The sequence below is a fragment of the Crocodylus siamensis genome, chromosome 2 (assembly GCF_052110815.1).
Source record: "Crocodylus siamensis isolate JL-2025a chromosome 2, ASM5211081v1, whole genome shotgun sequence".
Lineage (NCBI taxonomy): Eukaryota > Metazoa > Chordata > Crocodylia > Crocodylidae > Crocodylus > Crocodylus siamensis.
Window position 1 is genome coordinate 6,389,657 of NC_143396.1, and position 16,535 is coordinate 6,406,191.

Genomic DNA, 16,535 nt, shown 5'->3' on the forward strand with positions numbered 1-16,535 from the left:
CTGAAGTGAGGCAGCAGAATTATATGGCCACCCTTCTTCCCTTTAAAGGTCTCTTATTTTAGTATTAAATTTTAAATTGGCAGATGAAAAAACTCAAAACCACCCACACCCAGTGCACCAATGAAAAAAAAATCATGTGGGGGGCCCAAATTTCAGAGCTGCTAGGGCCATGTTTTGCTAGTCTTTGGGTGGCAAAGCTGACCTTAAGTTAGCAGAACTGGCACCCCGGAGGTTTATGGCAGGGAGGGAAGGGGGTCGCATCTTCAGCTGACAGTAGACTCCTATGACATCCCTCTTTCCAAGCCCACTGACCTTGGAGAGTTTTGAGAGGGGCATGTGAGCAAGCCACAGCATCTTTATGCACCCCCATGATCATCAGGTACCTTGATATCTTTGGCAGCTGGCCGAGATGAGTTTTAGGCCCACTCTAACTTATGCCAGGTCCCAGCCTGGCACAGTACCAGGAGGCTGCAAAGGCACAGCTAAACAGCTAAAGGCACAGCACAGCTAAACTGCAGCATCTGGCTCATGGTAAAAGTTCAAAACATAAAAGCAGAGAGAAGACTGGCTTATTTTAGCCAGACATCTACTGAAGCATGGATACCTGCAACCCTTTCATAGGCAGCCCACAAAAGAGCAGCAAGTCTTTAAATGCCCATGCTCCTGCCACAGTACTAGGGCCATGTGGCAGTGCTCAATTACCCACAGAATTTGAATCAGCATCTGAAAGGAAAAGCGGCATAGGGGAGCAAAAGATAGAGGTGAGAGAAAGGACATGGGTGGGAGGGGGGAAAAGAGGAATGTCAATTTAAAGAAAACTTTGTAAAAGAGTGAATTTGCTTGCATTTGATGTGCACCAAGTTGCAAAAGAATTATTCATAAGGGCTCACAACACGTTCTGCCACCGCTAACATGGCAAGCTAATAGGAGGAGCGCTGCTTTGATTGCTTCACGCCTGGCTCCCATGGAGAAAGTTTGAGTGGTCCAGGCCTCAGACATCAAAAGCAGTTCAGATTTCATTTTCTGTACTGGGTGCTAGCACATCAAAAGCAGCAGCTAGAGTTGAAAAGTTCAGAACCATCAAATTTACCATTTGTGAAACTGTTAGACATTGATGACTTGGGTAACACATTTACCTGCCAGATGCACTCAAAATGCCTGCTGGAAACAGCAGGGAAGCATGTTTGCAAGTGGGGGGAAGTATGATTCTCTCCAAGTTGAGGCTTCATGCAGTTCTATGTGTAGTGTCTCAAAAAGTGCAGCTCAAACATGCTCTGCTTCCCAAGAAGCAAATTTCCCTCCTGCCCAAACTATCATTTCAAGACTGCAATTTTTGATGCAAGCTCAAGCTCAACAGGATCCACCTCGCTCTGTATGTGGATGGAAAGCCTAAAACGGTAAGCTGGGATACGGGAGTCAAGCTGGAGTCTTCTGTTCGCTCCATTTGAGCAGGGAAGACTTTCCAAACTGAATAATGCTGTAGATGACACTGCAAGCCTGAGAGATGTAGTTTGCAGACCCACAACTGCACCAGCTCTGCGTGGCTAGCAGGGGCAAAATGGAAACAGCCGATTTGTAAGAAAAACCAAACAAAACAATGAGATGGCAGGACTTGTGGTTGTGGTTGGGAAAATCCTTTGTACTCCTTACATGTCAGAATATCCCTGTTGCCATCTCTACATGCAAAACAAAAACCATGGGACTGTTCACACTGACCTGCAACTCTAGGATATGATACTGCAATCTAATACTTGTAAGCAATAACAACCAAATAACTGAATAAATAAAATACATTTCTGATGCGACTGTCAGCTCAGCAGGGCCTGTGTGGATCCATATTTGGATGGGAGCCCAGGGAAAATCCAGATGCTGCAGAACCGGTGTGTGCATGCTAGTACTTTCCCTCAAGTTAGTGCTAAATCAGTGTCTTGAAACAACAGGGTAGCTTTTGTTTTTAGAACGGGTATAATGTAAAAGGTGCTGATTCTACCCCCTCTCCTCCCATTTCTCCTTGTGATTTCAACTAGAAGGGGAGCAGCATTCTTCACAGCCCTCCTAGAAACAGTCGTGTCAGAGGGATGGCACAGAATGCACCGCAGAAACAGCTCCATTTCACTGAAGGGCGAGTGATCTCTTGAGAAAAGAGACTGAAAACACTGGAGTAGCTGGGGGGCGGGGGAGTGCTATGTAAATTCATCCTCATACTATCAGGATATTGAGGCAGATCAGACTCAGGCTGCAGAATCTCTGGAGCCCAGCTGAAGAGGACTCTCTGGGAGCCTGCCCCCACCCCCCATCCCAATCATCTGCTCATACAGATCAGTATTCGTTTGCACAAACAGAGCTGGCTGAATCAAAACTTACCATCTGCCCAGTTGTCTACCTGCTGCGCTCTCCTCTCAGCCAGCATCCTGGTCCCCATATTCCTCCGGCGCCTGGGCATGCCTTCGCCCCGCTCCTCGGCATGAGGCCGAGGCCTGGCCACTGCTGCTGCCACATCTCGCTGGTGTTCCTCCTCAGCTGGAAAAGGGAGAACAGGAAGTGTTACATGGCTGTGCTGTCACCATTGCTTTGCTCATCAGCTGCCTCCTGCTACTGCAAGGTGGGGGAAGATTTGGGGAGGTCTGCACCAGGTATTTTCAGAGATAGGGAATGCCAGTCCACCCCTGCTCCTTATCCATGTATGGCAACACCTACTGTTTTGCAGACTTAGAGCAAGAGAATCTGTGCTCCAAGGCCACATCCAGATCAGCGAAGTTGTGCGGTACGTGGAGCTGCAGACCTGTCTGCGATGCCCACATGTGCAGTGTGTGGCATTCTCCACACTTCTACCTTGCAACTTGGGTTTTTTTCTTTTGACTCTGGGAGATCCCAGCATCAGAAAAACCCATGCTGAAAAGAAGCGGGGTGGTGTACATGGCAGCAGTGTGTGTCACCCAAAACCAGAGCGTGGCCAGCCAGAGCCACCCTCCAGCTGCTGACCATGCTTCTTGCTGTGACTGCAGCCCTGGGAGTCCCCCAGGTAAGGCTGCTGGGGCCAGCACCTGTGCTGGTCTCCGTTTCCTCAACCCCATCTGCCGCATGTCAGAGCACACAGGCATGGGTGCTCCCAGGGGACAAGCAGCAGTGGCTCAAGGTGTGCTGCTGCTACTTGCCCCAGGCAAACAAACGTCTGTACTTGTCTGGACACGGCCCCCAGAGTACAAGTCAGGGGAATGGAATGGAAACAACATTAAAGCAAATTATACTTGAAGCAAAATGATTATTTCATGCGCAGGTCAAACCAACACTGAGCATTCTGGGAACTTCCCATCTAATCCACCTGGATTTTTAAAGATATCTAGCAGCCCTAGGAGGAAGAGAGGCCTTAGGAGATCTTCAAACATGCCCACATACAACCCTGTGCCAGACCCTTTTCCTGCCTTACTTGCAGACTTCCTCCTCCTTGCTTTTTCTTGTTACATTTATCTCACTCCCACCCGTCACGACTCACACCCAGCTCCACCTTGCACAAAGGGTTTGAAGTTAATTCCACATTTTGTTCCCACAAGATGAATTATCTCCCTGCTTAATCCTGCCTGCAAAGCTTATTCCACCTCACCAGCTCCTGTCCCAGCTATCTGCTGGTGGGTCCCATGGGTATCCCACTCCCTTGTGATAGGTCTATACCAAAGTACCACACTGAACTAGTTGATCTCCAACATGCCACCCTACCTTGCACCTTTTACCCCCAAGCCCGTGGCCCTCTCTGCTTCCATTTGCCTTGTGTAACACATGGGTGATTGACCCGTTTTGTCCAATTTGAAGGAAGTCTCTTCAGAGTGTAGACTGTTTCTTATCTGGTATAGTACCTATGCAGTGGAGCAACAGAGAAAATAAGTGGCATAACACTTGGACCATTCCAGGAAAAAAAGAAAGATGGCTGTGTATTCCTCGGGCTGAATTTTCTCTTATTCGGTCAAAAGGTGAACTGAAAAGAAAAACCACCACCACTTGTAGCAGAGATGGTATCTCTTATTAGACCACGAAGATTTTTGCAAAAAAAAGTCTTTAATCGTAAGCTTTCAGGCCTGGATATCTTCCATGCGTTGGGTATCAAATTTTAGCTGATTTTTTAAAATGAAATCTTCGTATTTTCCCCAAGCAGGAAGGAATTGTGACCACCTGAAACCTGAGATCCTGCTCCTACCTTTGTTTCAAGGTAATCTGCATCATCATAGATCCTCACCGGAGATCAGGGGGGCTTCGTACCAGCTATGAACTGACTGCCCAGAGGAGTTTTCCATCTATTGATTCCTCTGTGAAATCCTATGAAATATGAACTTGCATTTCTACCCAGGAGAACTTTTATGATTTTTTCTCCAATGCCCAGTGAAGGGTGTTTGTGCCAGAAAGCTTGCAATTAACAGCATTTTTTTTGCAAAAATCTTGTTGGTCTATTAAAAGATATCACCTCTACTATGAGTCCTGATTGCCTGTTCCTCTAAACCAATATGGCTACAACCTGGATACCTAAAACACCACCATTACTTTCCCGCATCTGGTTAAGATGGCCAGCGCAGTCATTTCAGAGATAGCAGAAGGTGGGGCCCAGAAACATTTCGCTTCTTTTTAGATGAAGCAGACTTATTTTTTGGTTTTTTACTTCAACAAATTCAGAATGGGGTCTCCCTTCTCTGGATGGTTCAAACTGTGTGAGCACGCTTATGTTTTGGGAAGGGACGCATGTATCACTGCACTTGTAACACAACCTGGCTGACAAATACAGACTGCAACCTGTGTGCATGTACTGCTGCCATGTAAATCGGTATGGGGATACAAAGCTATTATCCCAAAACATATACGTATAGGCAGGGAGGGTGCTAAGGGAGCACAGTTAGTCAAAGGAACAAGCTGCCGGCATGACATTTCAAGTGTGTATTCAATCATCTTCAGATTCACCTTATTCCTGTTTTACATTAAAATATTACAGCTAGAGAGTGCTAGATGGAGAGAGATGGCCTTCCTTGTTCCCCACATCCCTCCTATCTTCTAGCTCTTCATTCCCAGTATCAGATTTACACTTCTTGTTCTTCCCTTCCAGGCCCTCCACAATTCCATTGTTAGCCACACATGTGGTTGCATCCCTCATCTCCAGACCTCTGTGGCTCTGGCAACACCACCTCCGATGTCAGCTTCTCCCACACAGTCGTTACATACCATTCTCGGAGTGACGGAGGGCTCAATCCTGCAAATCGCAGAATGCCCAGGCCTCGTGTCGGCCCAGTATCTGATATAATAAATTTTAATCGCATGAAGAGTCCTGTTGAAGTCAACTGGACACGCACACTCAAAATTAAGTGAATGCTTAAGTACTTTGTTGGCTCAGTTCCTTGCAAGATCAAGCCCTGAGCACCTTCCATTCTGCTTCCTCCAAGGACTACAGGAAGTCTTCACTTCCATCAAATCCTTCCCAATATGTTGCCTGCTAGTGGGATACCCATTATAAGAGAACAATGCTTACTGTGCCCCCCCTGTGGTTATCACTCATGCAGATACTCTCAACCCAGATTAAATTAAGATAAGTGAGATACCAAAAACGGTAGAGCCACTGCCACCCAGAGCTCATCATGGGCTGCAAAACTCACCCAGGGGCCTGGGTAACTAGTTAACTCCACCCTGGGCAACCTGCTACTGCAGCTTCCCCATTAGGAGCCCCTGAGTGAACAAGCTTTCAGCTAGCTTGGATATGCCTTGAACACAACATGCTGTGCTATTTGTAAGGGCATCTCGGCATTCATGTGCTCGTTACCCCTTCAGGCTCCTACCTCAAAATGTTCCCGTCTGTTTGGTGCCCTTGTTCCCTGCAATGTGCCCATGGTTTAAGCTGAAAGTTCTGGGAGCGGCAAAGGCTGCATCTTTACACCTGCCACATGCCCTCGTGAGCTTTGATATGCAAGAGAACAGGCGTGAAAAGCAAAGACAGATGAGCACATCATTTACCCAGGCAGTCAGTAATGGGCCTAGAGGTTGCGTGAAGGCATTTATACAACACAGGAGCCTGGTGTTTCTTAGTCTTTAAAGCCATGCCACAGTCCCAACCTGGGTATCTGCCCATCTAAAAGATTAAACACCTTCCCCTAGAAACATCTACAAAGTCCCTGCCTGGCTGTATCAAGAAGTGCTCACTTATTTGGTGCTCTCTTTTTTTTCATGAGCCCTGGAAAGGGGAGATGGTTGTTTCGCATTTTGTGATAAAGGGATCTATTTATAAGCTGCATGCTCATTTCGAGCCAGGGTGCTCAACCCTCAGAAGGACAAATGTGCAAACTGAGTGACCACATTCTCTTTATTCAAATCTCTCAGCAGGACAGGGCTTTTCCCCGAAGCAGTAGGCTATTTACACAAACAAAACCACCCGAATGTGGCTGACGCCTGCCAACTACATGAGGTAACCTTGCATTGCTGATTTATTCAGATGGGAACTGACTGAGCTTTATATTCTTTATATTAACAAGCAGGCTATAAACCACACTAACCTAATGGGCCCTGTAGGCTCACGTAGGCATTCTGACTATTTTTGCTCCCCAAGGCACTGTCTTGGTTACTGCTGCAGGAGGCAGACCAGCACTCCAATCGGTACTGAGCGTATCCTTACGCACCCAGAAGCGGATCTTGCCAACACGTGTATCGAAACCATCACCAGATTGAGAGTCAGGAGCAAATTGCCCCATCTTGGTCACAGCAGCCAGGATCTCACAGGCTTTGGGGTCTTTCCCTATGGAGCATTCACCGGCAGGGGTCACCTGGCCATCTCTCAATTCGTTGTCCATATCTAGCATTTGTGGTGCCTCAGTCGCTCTCCTTCTCTGCTCGGACAGCTAGCATAATCTAACTAAAGTCTTGCGACTAGACACAGGAGCAGCTGTGCCAGACTCAATGGTTAATGCTATACAGTAGGGTAATCTAAGTGATCAAATAGTTCCTGGTGGCCTTGAACTCTACAAAGCCCTCAACAAATTATAACCACACGTGACAAAGCCCCCACTTAAAAGACAAGGCCAAACAGATAATGAAAAATAAAAGCAAAAGCAGGAAAGCGGAGATGGCTTGGAAGCACGTTGAATTAGATACTCCTCTTGCTGGGATCGTTTGACCGCAGCTGACTTCCTGCCACTGGGGCAGGGGGCTGAACCCGATGATCTTGCGAGGCCCCTTCCAGCCCTGATGTCTGAAATCTATGAAATTTTGTCAACACCTTTTTCTTATGTTTCGGTATTTCTAGAGACAATGGACACATTTCAGGGGTGGACTGGATTTTCTTACTTGTAAGATTAGCTTTACCTCCCCATGGTGAAAACTGTCAGAATAGTGACACAGCTGGTACCTTAATGAGGCCTAAATGGTTCCAACGTGTAAACTGCATTGCACATTACACTATTTATATAGCAATTTTTTCCACCTGGCTCTGCGGTGAACAGCAGCAGCTGAGAGTACAGCACAGCACAACAGAAAAGAATACCACCTCTGTCTGATAATATAGGAGGATTTGGGAAGCCACAATGCACAGTTTTAAAGTGGAACTGAGCAAAGGCATTGCCCTTTATACCCTTAAGAGAGAGCACCATGAAGGCGTTTCACTGGATAAGGCTTAGGACAGCAGTTCTCAACTTTTCCAGACTTGAGGCACCCTCATAAAGTGCCAGCACTTGGTTTTTACAAGTTTTTCGACTACAGGAAAACAATCGAGACCTTTTTCAGTTGCAAATAAGTCAGAAAGACCACAAAAGGGCAGAATGCTTTTAACTAGAGATTCCTATTTGAAATCTCTTGGTTTATCTTGTGAATCATGTTATCAATGGTAATACTGCATGGTGCCGGGCCCACCATGAAAGGATCTCAAGGCACCCTAGGGTGCTGCAACACTCTGGTTGGCAGTCACTGACTTAGGTCCTCATTTCGACCTTCCAGGCCAAAAAAGCTGCCTCCAAATGAAGCCTGATGAAGGGTATTTGTGCTTGAAAGCTTGCAACTAAAGAATTTTTTTGCAAAAATCTTGTTGGTCTAATAGAAGATATCACTTCTACCACAAGCCCCAATTGCTTTTTTCTCTAGACCAATACAGCTACAACCTGGATATCTGACATATAGAAGATATCAAATTTCAGCTGATTTTTTAACTGAAGTCTTCATAATTTCAAAAGGAAGAAGCAACTTTGATCACCTGAAATCCAAGATACCGCTCCTGCCTTTGTTCAAGGTAATCTGCATGCTCACAGAGCCTCAGAGACACCTTTGCACCCAAGAACTGCCTGCCCAGAGGAGTATTTCATCTATTGATTCCTCTGTGAAATCCTATGAAATATGAACGTTCATTTTTACCCAGGAGAACTTTTACGATCTTTTCTCCAACGCCCGATGAAGGGTTTCATAGTTTGTAAAACGCCACCAGGTTGGTCTGACAGGACCTGCCACTGATGAACCCATGTTGGTTGCCCCTACGCATGCAGTCCCCTGCTGGCCCCTCCTGGATGTGTGCCAGCATAATTTTCTCGAACAGCTTGCCTGGGATCGAGGTGAGACTAACCGGCCTATAGTTTCCCGGGTCCTCCTTCCTCCCCTTTTTGAAGATGGGGACCACCACGTTGGCCCTCTTCCAGTCCTCCGGTACCTCACCAGAGCACCACGAGTGCTCGTAAAGGGTGTCTGTGCCAGAAAGCTTGCAATCTAAGATTTTTTTTTTTTGCAAAAATCTTGTTGGTCTAATAAAAGCTATCACCTCTACCACGAGCACTGAATGAAGCCTGGTAAAATTTCTATTTGCCATGTACAAGGGGACATTTTTTGATGGGCAAGCAAAATATCTTTCCCACACCACATCATCATTCTTATATCACAGCAAGTCAGCAAGCCAAGGATGTGTCTGGGCTTGTCGATGTTCATGATATTAAAGCGGCATTGCAAAACTATGCTGGCTCACCAGCTCCCTACAAACTAAGAGGAAAGAGCACCACCTGCTGCACTTGATGATATATGTGGAAAAGCAGCACTGCAAGGTGTGCCTTCCAGACCTGCAGAATCAGCTGCCCCATATCACTTCCTGCAGTGTCCCCGTCTCCTAGCCAAATACTGCGCTCACTTAGCAAGTGAAATCTATTGAGACTGCAGAACTAAGCAGCATGGCTGGAAACTGCATACAACTTTACTGAAAGGCCTTTTTTCTGAGACAGGTCAGCAATAGCTCACCTTGAGTTTGCTTGTATGTGTGGCCAGGGGGTGGGGAGTGTTGACCAGATGATCCCCGAGGTCAGGGGTGACTGGGTGGCAGCATATAAGTCCATAAGGGGGGGTGCATCAGGAACTGGGAGAACATCTGTTTACCAGGGCACCCCAAGGGAAGACAGGGTCTAATGGTCGCAAACCGCTGGAAGATTGTTTTAGACCGGACATAAGGAAAACCTTCTTTATCGTCCAAGTCTCCAGAGTCTGGAATAGGTTCCCCCAAGAAGGTACAAGCACCTACTCTGGATACCTTTAAGAAACACTTGGATGCTCATCTTGCTGGGGTGATTTGACCCACTTTGGGCAGGGGGCTGGACCCAATGATCTCACGAGGTCCCTTCCAGCCCTAACATCTATGAAATCCATGAGGTCCCTTCCAACCCTATCATTCTATGATACTGCATTGTAGCATTGGTATATATCACTGGATGGGGTAAATTAGCACAGAAAGCAAAGATCTTCTTGTTCCCTTTTGCCAAGCTTCAGTTTTCCAAACCTATAGTGACAGATAATGCATTGGTGGTTTTCTTAACTGGATGGTATTCTTCATTCTCAGTAGAATCAAATAGCCAGGCCTGAAGTTAAGAGCACCATCCTGCTGGAGGTGGCCTTTCTAAGGAAATACAAATTTCAGTTCTTGATTCCCTGCAGTTACTAAATGATTATGGTCTACAGGAGGCTGGGTGGAGGGCAGCCTTTTTAGCGAGTGTGCCACAAATTAGGCCTTCACCCTCCCAGAGTGCCACTCTGATCCCCTTCCCCTGCCTAACCTGCTGCTCTGCTTCCTTCCCTGTGCTCTCTTACCCAATTTGCTGCTTTAGTTTCTGCCTGGTTTCCTTCCCAATCTGCTGTGTGACACAAAGGCTGCCTGTGGCACCCATGCCCCAGTCTAAAGCTGCAGTCCTCAAATATTTTCATAGTCTGACTCCCATGACAGAAAGTTCTGAAGTTTCCCCATTTAGGCAGAAAGCAAGGGTGGACAGCTCCACTCTCCTGAAACTAGTTTGTAATCTGCCCTGGGTGGATGTCTGGTTGACACATCACAGCGCAGGACACAGCGTCTTAACAGTTGCTGCCTCCTACCCAAGAAGAACCCGCAGGGCAGTGGCACTGTCAAAAACTAGATTTTCTAACCACCGCACGTCAAGATCCCCCAGCAGTTTTGGACAGAACTCTGTTGTTCCCTTGATGCCAACCTGCCTGTCCAGTCTGCTATTTTGCAGTGTGCCCTGAGATTACCGATGCAACACAAATTGAAAAATCAGTCACATCAGTTTTCTATTAAGGCAGGTCCAGCTGGTAACGAGAGATTTCCAAATAATTAAAACAATCCAAATATAAATTGATTGTAGTGTACATGTATTAAAAGAAAAAAACAAAGCAGCTTGTGTGTGATCCCAGATTATTTACAATAAATGCACACACTTCAGTGCCAATGGTTAACGCACACAATTCCTGGTCTTTCTTACATCCAATGCTGAAAGTTCAGGAAATGCTAGATCTTCAGCCAGTTACTGGTATGTCAGCCACAAAGGCTGAAGTAGTGGAAATGGCTCCTGAGTTCCTGCAGCCTTAGAAAAAAGTTAAGGTCTATCAGAGAAAAACAAAAGTAAAAAGCAACAGCTCTGCTCGCAAACCCACCTACTAGAAATACAGTTTATATCAACACGAAGTTTTCTTGCTAGCACAGAAAACACTAGCAAAAAACACTTTTATGGTCATATAACTTGGTCTATAACAGAGGTGTCAAATCCATTCAGCCCTGCAGGCAGCATGAATGGCATGAGCTGGACAAATGCCCCAGGGCTGCTCCACAGGCTGGATGAGATGCACAGACTAGCCCCACGTGCCAAATCCAGTATGCAGGGCTGGCACAGAGTGGGTGGCGCATGCAGCATATCCTGGACCAGCCAGAGCAGGTGTTGTGCCCAGCATGCATCCCAGACTGGTCCCACGTCTGCCTCAGCTGATCCAGCCCACACCGTGTGTGGGTCCACTCCAAGACCTACAGGCAGCACCACAGGCTGGTTGATAGGCCCCACACACTGGATCCAGCCATTGAGGTGCATCTTTGTCACCCCTAGTCTATAATACTACAGCAACCACAATGACAGTTATCACTAGCAACACACAGGCACCACAACTGCCTTTCCCAGTCTCTAGTGCATTCCTCATGCAAGACCTCTGCTTCAAATGAGCACCCCCTACCTTCCCTTTTAAAATGCCCTGGTTCATAGATTATAAAGTCAGAAGGGACTCAACGGACCATCGTGTCAGTCCCCCTGCCCCTGGCAGGAAACAGGACCGAGGTCAGATGACCCCAGCCAGGTGACTATCAAGCCTCTTCTTGAAGACCTCCAAATTAGGTGATAGTACCATCTCTCCTGGAAGCCCATTCCAGACTCTGGCCACCCTTACTGTAAAAATTTTATTCCTATTGTCTAACTAATCTACTCTTCACTAAATCTACTCTTCACTAGTTTGCACCCATTATTCCTAGTTTCCCTGGGGCACTCTGGTAAACAGTGCCTCCCCAATTCCCTGCTGTCCTCCCCTGATAAACATATAGGTGGCTACAAGGTCACCCCCCAGCTGTCTTTTGTATAGACTGAAGAGATCCAGATCTCTCAACCTCTCCTCGTAGGGTCTTTCACAGAGACCACTAATCATGCCAGTGGACCTCCTCTGAACCCTCTCCAGATCCTCTGTGTCCCTCTTGAAGTGCAGCGCCCAAAACTGGACACAGTACTCCACTGTGGCCTGACCAATGACGCGTGGAGGGGGAGCATCGCCTCCCTCGACCTGTTGGTCAGGCATCTGCTAACACAGGACAAGGTGCAATTGGCTTTGTTGAGGGCCTTGTTAAACTGCTGGCTCATGTTCATCTTGGAGTCAACTATGACTCCAAGATCTCTCTCAGCCTCTGAGCTGCTGAGGAGGACATCCCCCAACCTGTAGGTGTGCTGGGGATTTCTCCTTCCTAGCTGGAGTACCTTACATTTATCTTTGTTGAATTGCGTCCTATTACATTCCGCCCACTGATCTAAACTGTCCAGTTGGCTTCTATCTGCTCCCTGCCCTCTGGTGTATTCACTTTGCCCCATAATTTGGTATCATCCATGAACTTGGAGAAGGTGCTCACCACACCCTCATCCAAACTGAGGATAAAGATATTAATTAACACCGGGCCAAGGACCAAACCCTGGGGAACCCCACTGCTCACCTTCCAGGCCGAGAATGATCCACCAACCACCACTCTCTGGTGTGGTCCCTAAGCTAGCTGGCCACCCACCTGACTGCATAGGCATCCACTCCACAGCCCATTAGCTTCCCTATGAGAATAGGATGCGAACCTGTGTTGAAGGCACAGATGGTAACAGTGATCGTCACACTTGACATCTGCTGCAGACACCTGGATTGCAGCTATGTCACCAGAGCTGCAATGCCAGGTCTTCTGCTCTTTCTTAGGGCAGGGCTATACAACATGGGGCTTATCACACTACTGGCCACCAGCACCTCATGTATCTTGATGCTGGTCAATCTGAACCAGTGAAAGTAATAGTAAAACTTTTTTTGCAACAATTTCCTATGATAGACAAAGCAATAAGTAGAAAGAGTGTCTGATCTGCTCCAAAGTCTAAAATACCGTTCGGGATCTTCACAGTACAAGCTGGAGTAAGCACTTGGTGTCCCACTTGCTGCTGGGGGCATGGCCTATATGGGTCAAATCTCCTGGTCCAAAGCTGTAGCAATGCCACGACCTCACACGACCAGTATTTTCCCTCTAGGCAAGTACTATAGTGCTCAAGGGAATTCTGATTTTTCAGGATCAGCAGCCTCTGGCATGAAGAACACCAGGGAAAGGCTATAAGGAGAACTGATAATTGGGTCTGGCCTGTGGTTAACACACAATCCATAGCCTTTCTTACAACTGATGCTGTAAGTCCTGAGTTCAGGAAGGGGTACTTCTTCACCCAGAGTTACCATCATGTCAGCAAAGGGAGCTGAAACCATGGACACAGCTCCCGAGTGCGCTCCTGCTGCATTAGAAAGCTTACGTAAGAACTATTGTTTACTGGGTCAGACCATAGGTCCATCTTGCCCACAAATCCCAGGACCTCCAGGTCAGCCTCCTCCTGGCTTTGGCCAAGCCAGCCACCTACCAGACCAGGAACAAGGCTCTGGCCAACTGTGGGGTATTGCTCAGGTCTCTGGGCAGTTTCGCTGCTCAGCATCTACAGGCTATCGGCTCATTCAGGAGCAGTGGGCGCTGGCCGGCGTGCTCTGCTTGGTGTCACCTTCTGGCTTCCCTTGTTATTAACCTGCTACCCTGACTCTCTTCCCCCCTTTTTTTTTGTCCCAGGCAATCAGTTGATGTGCTCCTAGAGATCTCCCTTAGTAAGGGAGGCTCATAGTGTCTTGGTAGGCATTAAATAGGTCTGCATCAGGCAATGGCAGAGAGCAGGTGCTGAAAGGGAGAGCAAGCAGGGAATGACCTGGACTCTCCCCTCAACTCTTCCCTTCTCATTTGCAGCCTCCAGGATTTAAGGTCTAGGCAGCTCTGATTCAGAGGCCGTGCCCCTTGTTCCCACACTCAACACGGACCCATGCCTGTCCTCCAAGCATGTGTCCAACTCCTTTCTGAACATGGTGCAACTGTCAGCTTCCATCACATCTGGTGACAACATCTGCACACTTCAATGACACGCTGGGTGAAAAGAAAACCAAAACACTTTCCTTTTGGTAGTTTTAAACTGATTACTTGCTAGTTTCACTTTGTGACTTCATAGATTTCATAGACGTTAGGGCTGGAAGGGACCTCTCGGAAGACCGAGTCCAGGCCCCTGCCCGCAGAGCAGGAAGTCAGCTGGGGTCATAGGATCCCAGCAAGATAAGCATCCAACTTGCTCTTGAAGGTGTTCAATGTAGGTGCCCTAGGGACCCCTCCTGACATCTCAGAACCCCCCTCCCCCGAGACCCCAGGGGCCCTCCCAACAACCTGGGGTCCCATACTGATACCTCAGGGCCCACCCCGGGGCCCCCTTGCTTACATCCCAGGCCCCCTCCCGAGGCTCCAGGGACCACTCCCAAGACCTAACCCCCCTCATGAGAGCCCAGGGGCCACTTCTGACACCCCAGCCCCTCCCCCCGGGACCCTGTGGGCCACTTCCGACCGCCCAGGGCCCCCCCGACACCACGGCCCCGCTGCTCACCGGGCTCGGCGGGGCCCCGCAGGCGGGCGGCGAGCAGCAGCAGCACAGCCAGCAGCACGGCCAGCACCGCGAGCAGCACGGCCTCCATCCCGCCCAGCCACGCCCCCCTCCGGAGCCCCGCCCCTGCCGCGGGAAGCCCCCGCTCAGGGGTGGCCGTCATGGTGCCTGTTCCCCGGGAGAGACGCCAACAAGCGGACAGGGGAAGCTCTACCTGTCCAGCAGCCCCGGGGTGCTTGCGCGGGAGCGGCTGCAGGCACCGCCACGGGCACCTAAGGGTCCTTTTCGGGGAGGTTACGTAGGCAGGAGTTGGGTCTTGATTGGTGGTGTCACGGGGCAGATGGCCAATGGAGGGAAAGAGCGTGGCGCATGCGCTCTGGCACTAGGCAGGGGGGAGATACCATTGGGGGGGCTGTTACCTGGCGGGGAGATACCATTGGCGGGGAGCGGAGGGCGGGGGGTGGTTCATGCTCAGTACACGTGGAGGCAGTGACTAGAGACGCTGAGCTGCAGTTTCTTGGACGTGGCATTTAATTGGCTACTGGGTATTTTGGGCGAGGGATGCGATGAGCTGGTGGATTTGCACTAAGCCTAAACATTAAAAAAAATGCCCAGCCTGGTGCATTCAGGGCTGGTGGTAGAGAATATCCTTTTTTATTAAATCAACAAGATTTTTGCAAAAAAAAAAAGTTTTTAATTGCAAGCTTTCAGGCACAACCACCCTTTGTTAGGCATTGGAGAAAAGATTTCTGTCAACCCAGGAGAAAATTTCTACCCAGGAGAACTGCCCAAACGCTTGCAATGAAAGGCATTTTTTTTTCTTCAAAAATCTTATTGGTGCAATAAAAAGAGATCATCTCTACTACGAGTCCTGATTTGCTTTTTCCTCTAGACCAATACCACCTCAACCTGGATACCCGACAGCCTGCTGCGTGGCAGGTCAGGCCAGCAGCCCTCTTGGCAGTGGCTGGGGGTCCCACTGGGTGCTCAGACCTGTTTTCCTGCACCCACCCTGTCCAAAGCAATATAATATTCCCATTTGGGATCTCATGGGACAGTCAGGCTGGAAGCGACTTTGCATAGCGTCTGGCCCCCTGCTCGAGGCGGAGCCTTGTCGAAACCATCCCAGTCATGTGTCTGTCCAAGCTGCTCTTTGAAACGTCCAAGGGTGGAGAGGCCACAGCTTCTCTAGGCACCCGGTCCAATGCTTGGCCACCCTTGTAGTCAGAAAGTTCCTCCTTATCTCCATATGAAATTCCCCCCCTCTGCAGCTTGAGTTCCTAGATGTGTCTTTCCAGCCACAGAGAAAAGCCCAGCTCCATCCTCTGGTTTCCAGTGGGAAAATGCTTGAGTGTGGGCAGGATAGACACGCCGATTTTAGCAAGCCATTCTTCACGGGTTTGCTCTAAACTGCCTTCATCACACTGAATCTGAAACTAAAAGACTTCCTGTTAAAGTTTGTGGACACCTGGGACTTAATGGGTACCTGGGAGTGCAGAGGAGAAAGGGGTGCATCTACCCTGACTTCTGCCCTGCCTGGTGGTTTGTTCTTGCTTCTAAACATCCAGGCCCCTGCCCTAGAGATGCAACAAGCCAGGGTGATCTTCAGGTTCATTTTGTATAAGTTCATGAGCATGGTGCTCCATGTAGCAGAGGTTGGCGGTACCTGTGCATGCTCCCTGATCCTGCCAGTGCTTATTAGAATGTGTCAGGTATCCAGGTTGTAGCTGTACTGGCCTAGAGGAAAAAGCAATCAGGACTTGTAGAGGAGGTGATATCTGTGAAATCCTATGAAACATGAACTTTCATTTGTTACCCAGAGAACTTTTACGATCTTTCCTCCAAAGACTGATGAAGGGTGTTTGTGCCCGAAAGCCTGCAATTAAAAGAATTTTTGTTTTGCAAAACTCTAGTTGGTCCAATAAAAGGTTTCACGTCTACTATGAGTCCTGACTACTGATTAGAATGCTTTGCATGTGAAACCTTGTCTAACTTAATCCCCATTTAGGACTTCACAATGCCTTCACGCTCCACGTTAGCAGCATCAAAGGTATAGCCTGCTGA

General features: G+C 48.4%; 1 protein-coding gene across 1 annotated transcript; it reads right to left on the reverse strand.

The window, feature by feature from the left end:
* Positions 1-694: 694 nt before the first annotated feature.
* DDRGK1 (DDRGK domain containing 1) lies at positions 695-14,717 on the reverse strand. Its single transcript, XM_090034479.1, has 3 exons — positions 14,475-14,717; positions 2,365-2,520; positions 695-723 (listed from the first exon to the last, which is right to left on the reverse strand). The coding sequence occupies exons 1-3, from the start codon at positions 14,632-14,634 to the stop codon at positions 695-697; spliced, it is 345 nt and encodes a 114-aa protein (XP_089890605.1). The 5' UTR covers positions 14,635-14,717.
* Positions 14,718-16,535: the final 1,818 nt, after the last annotated feature.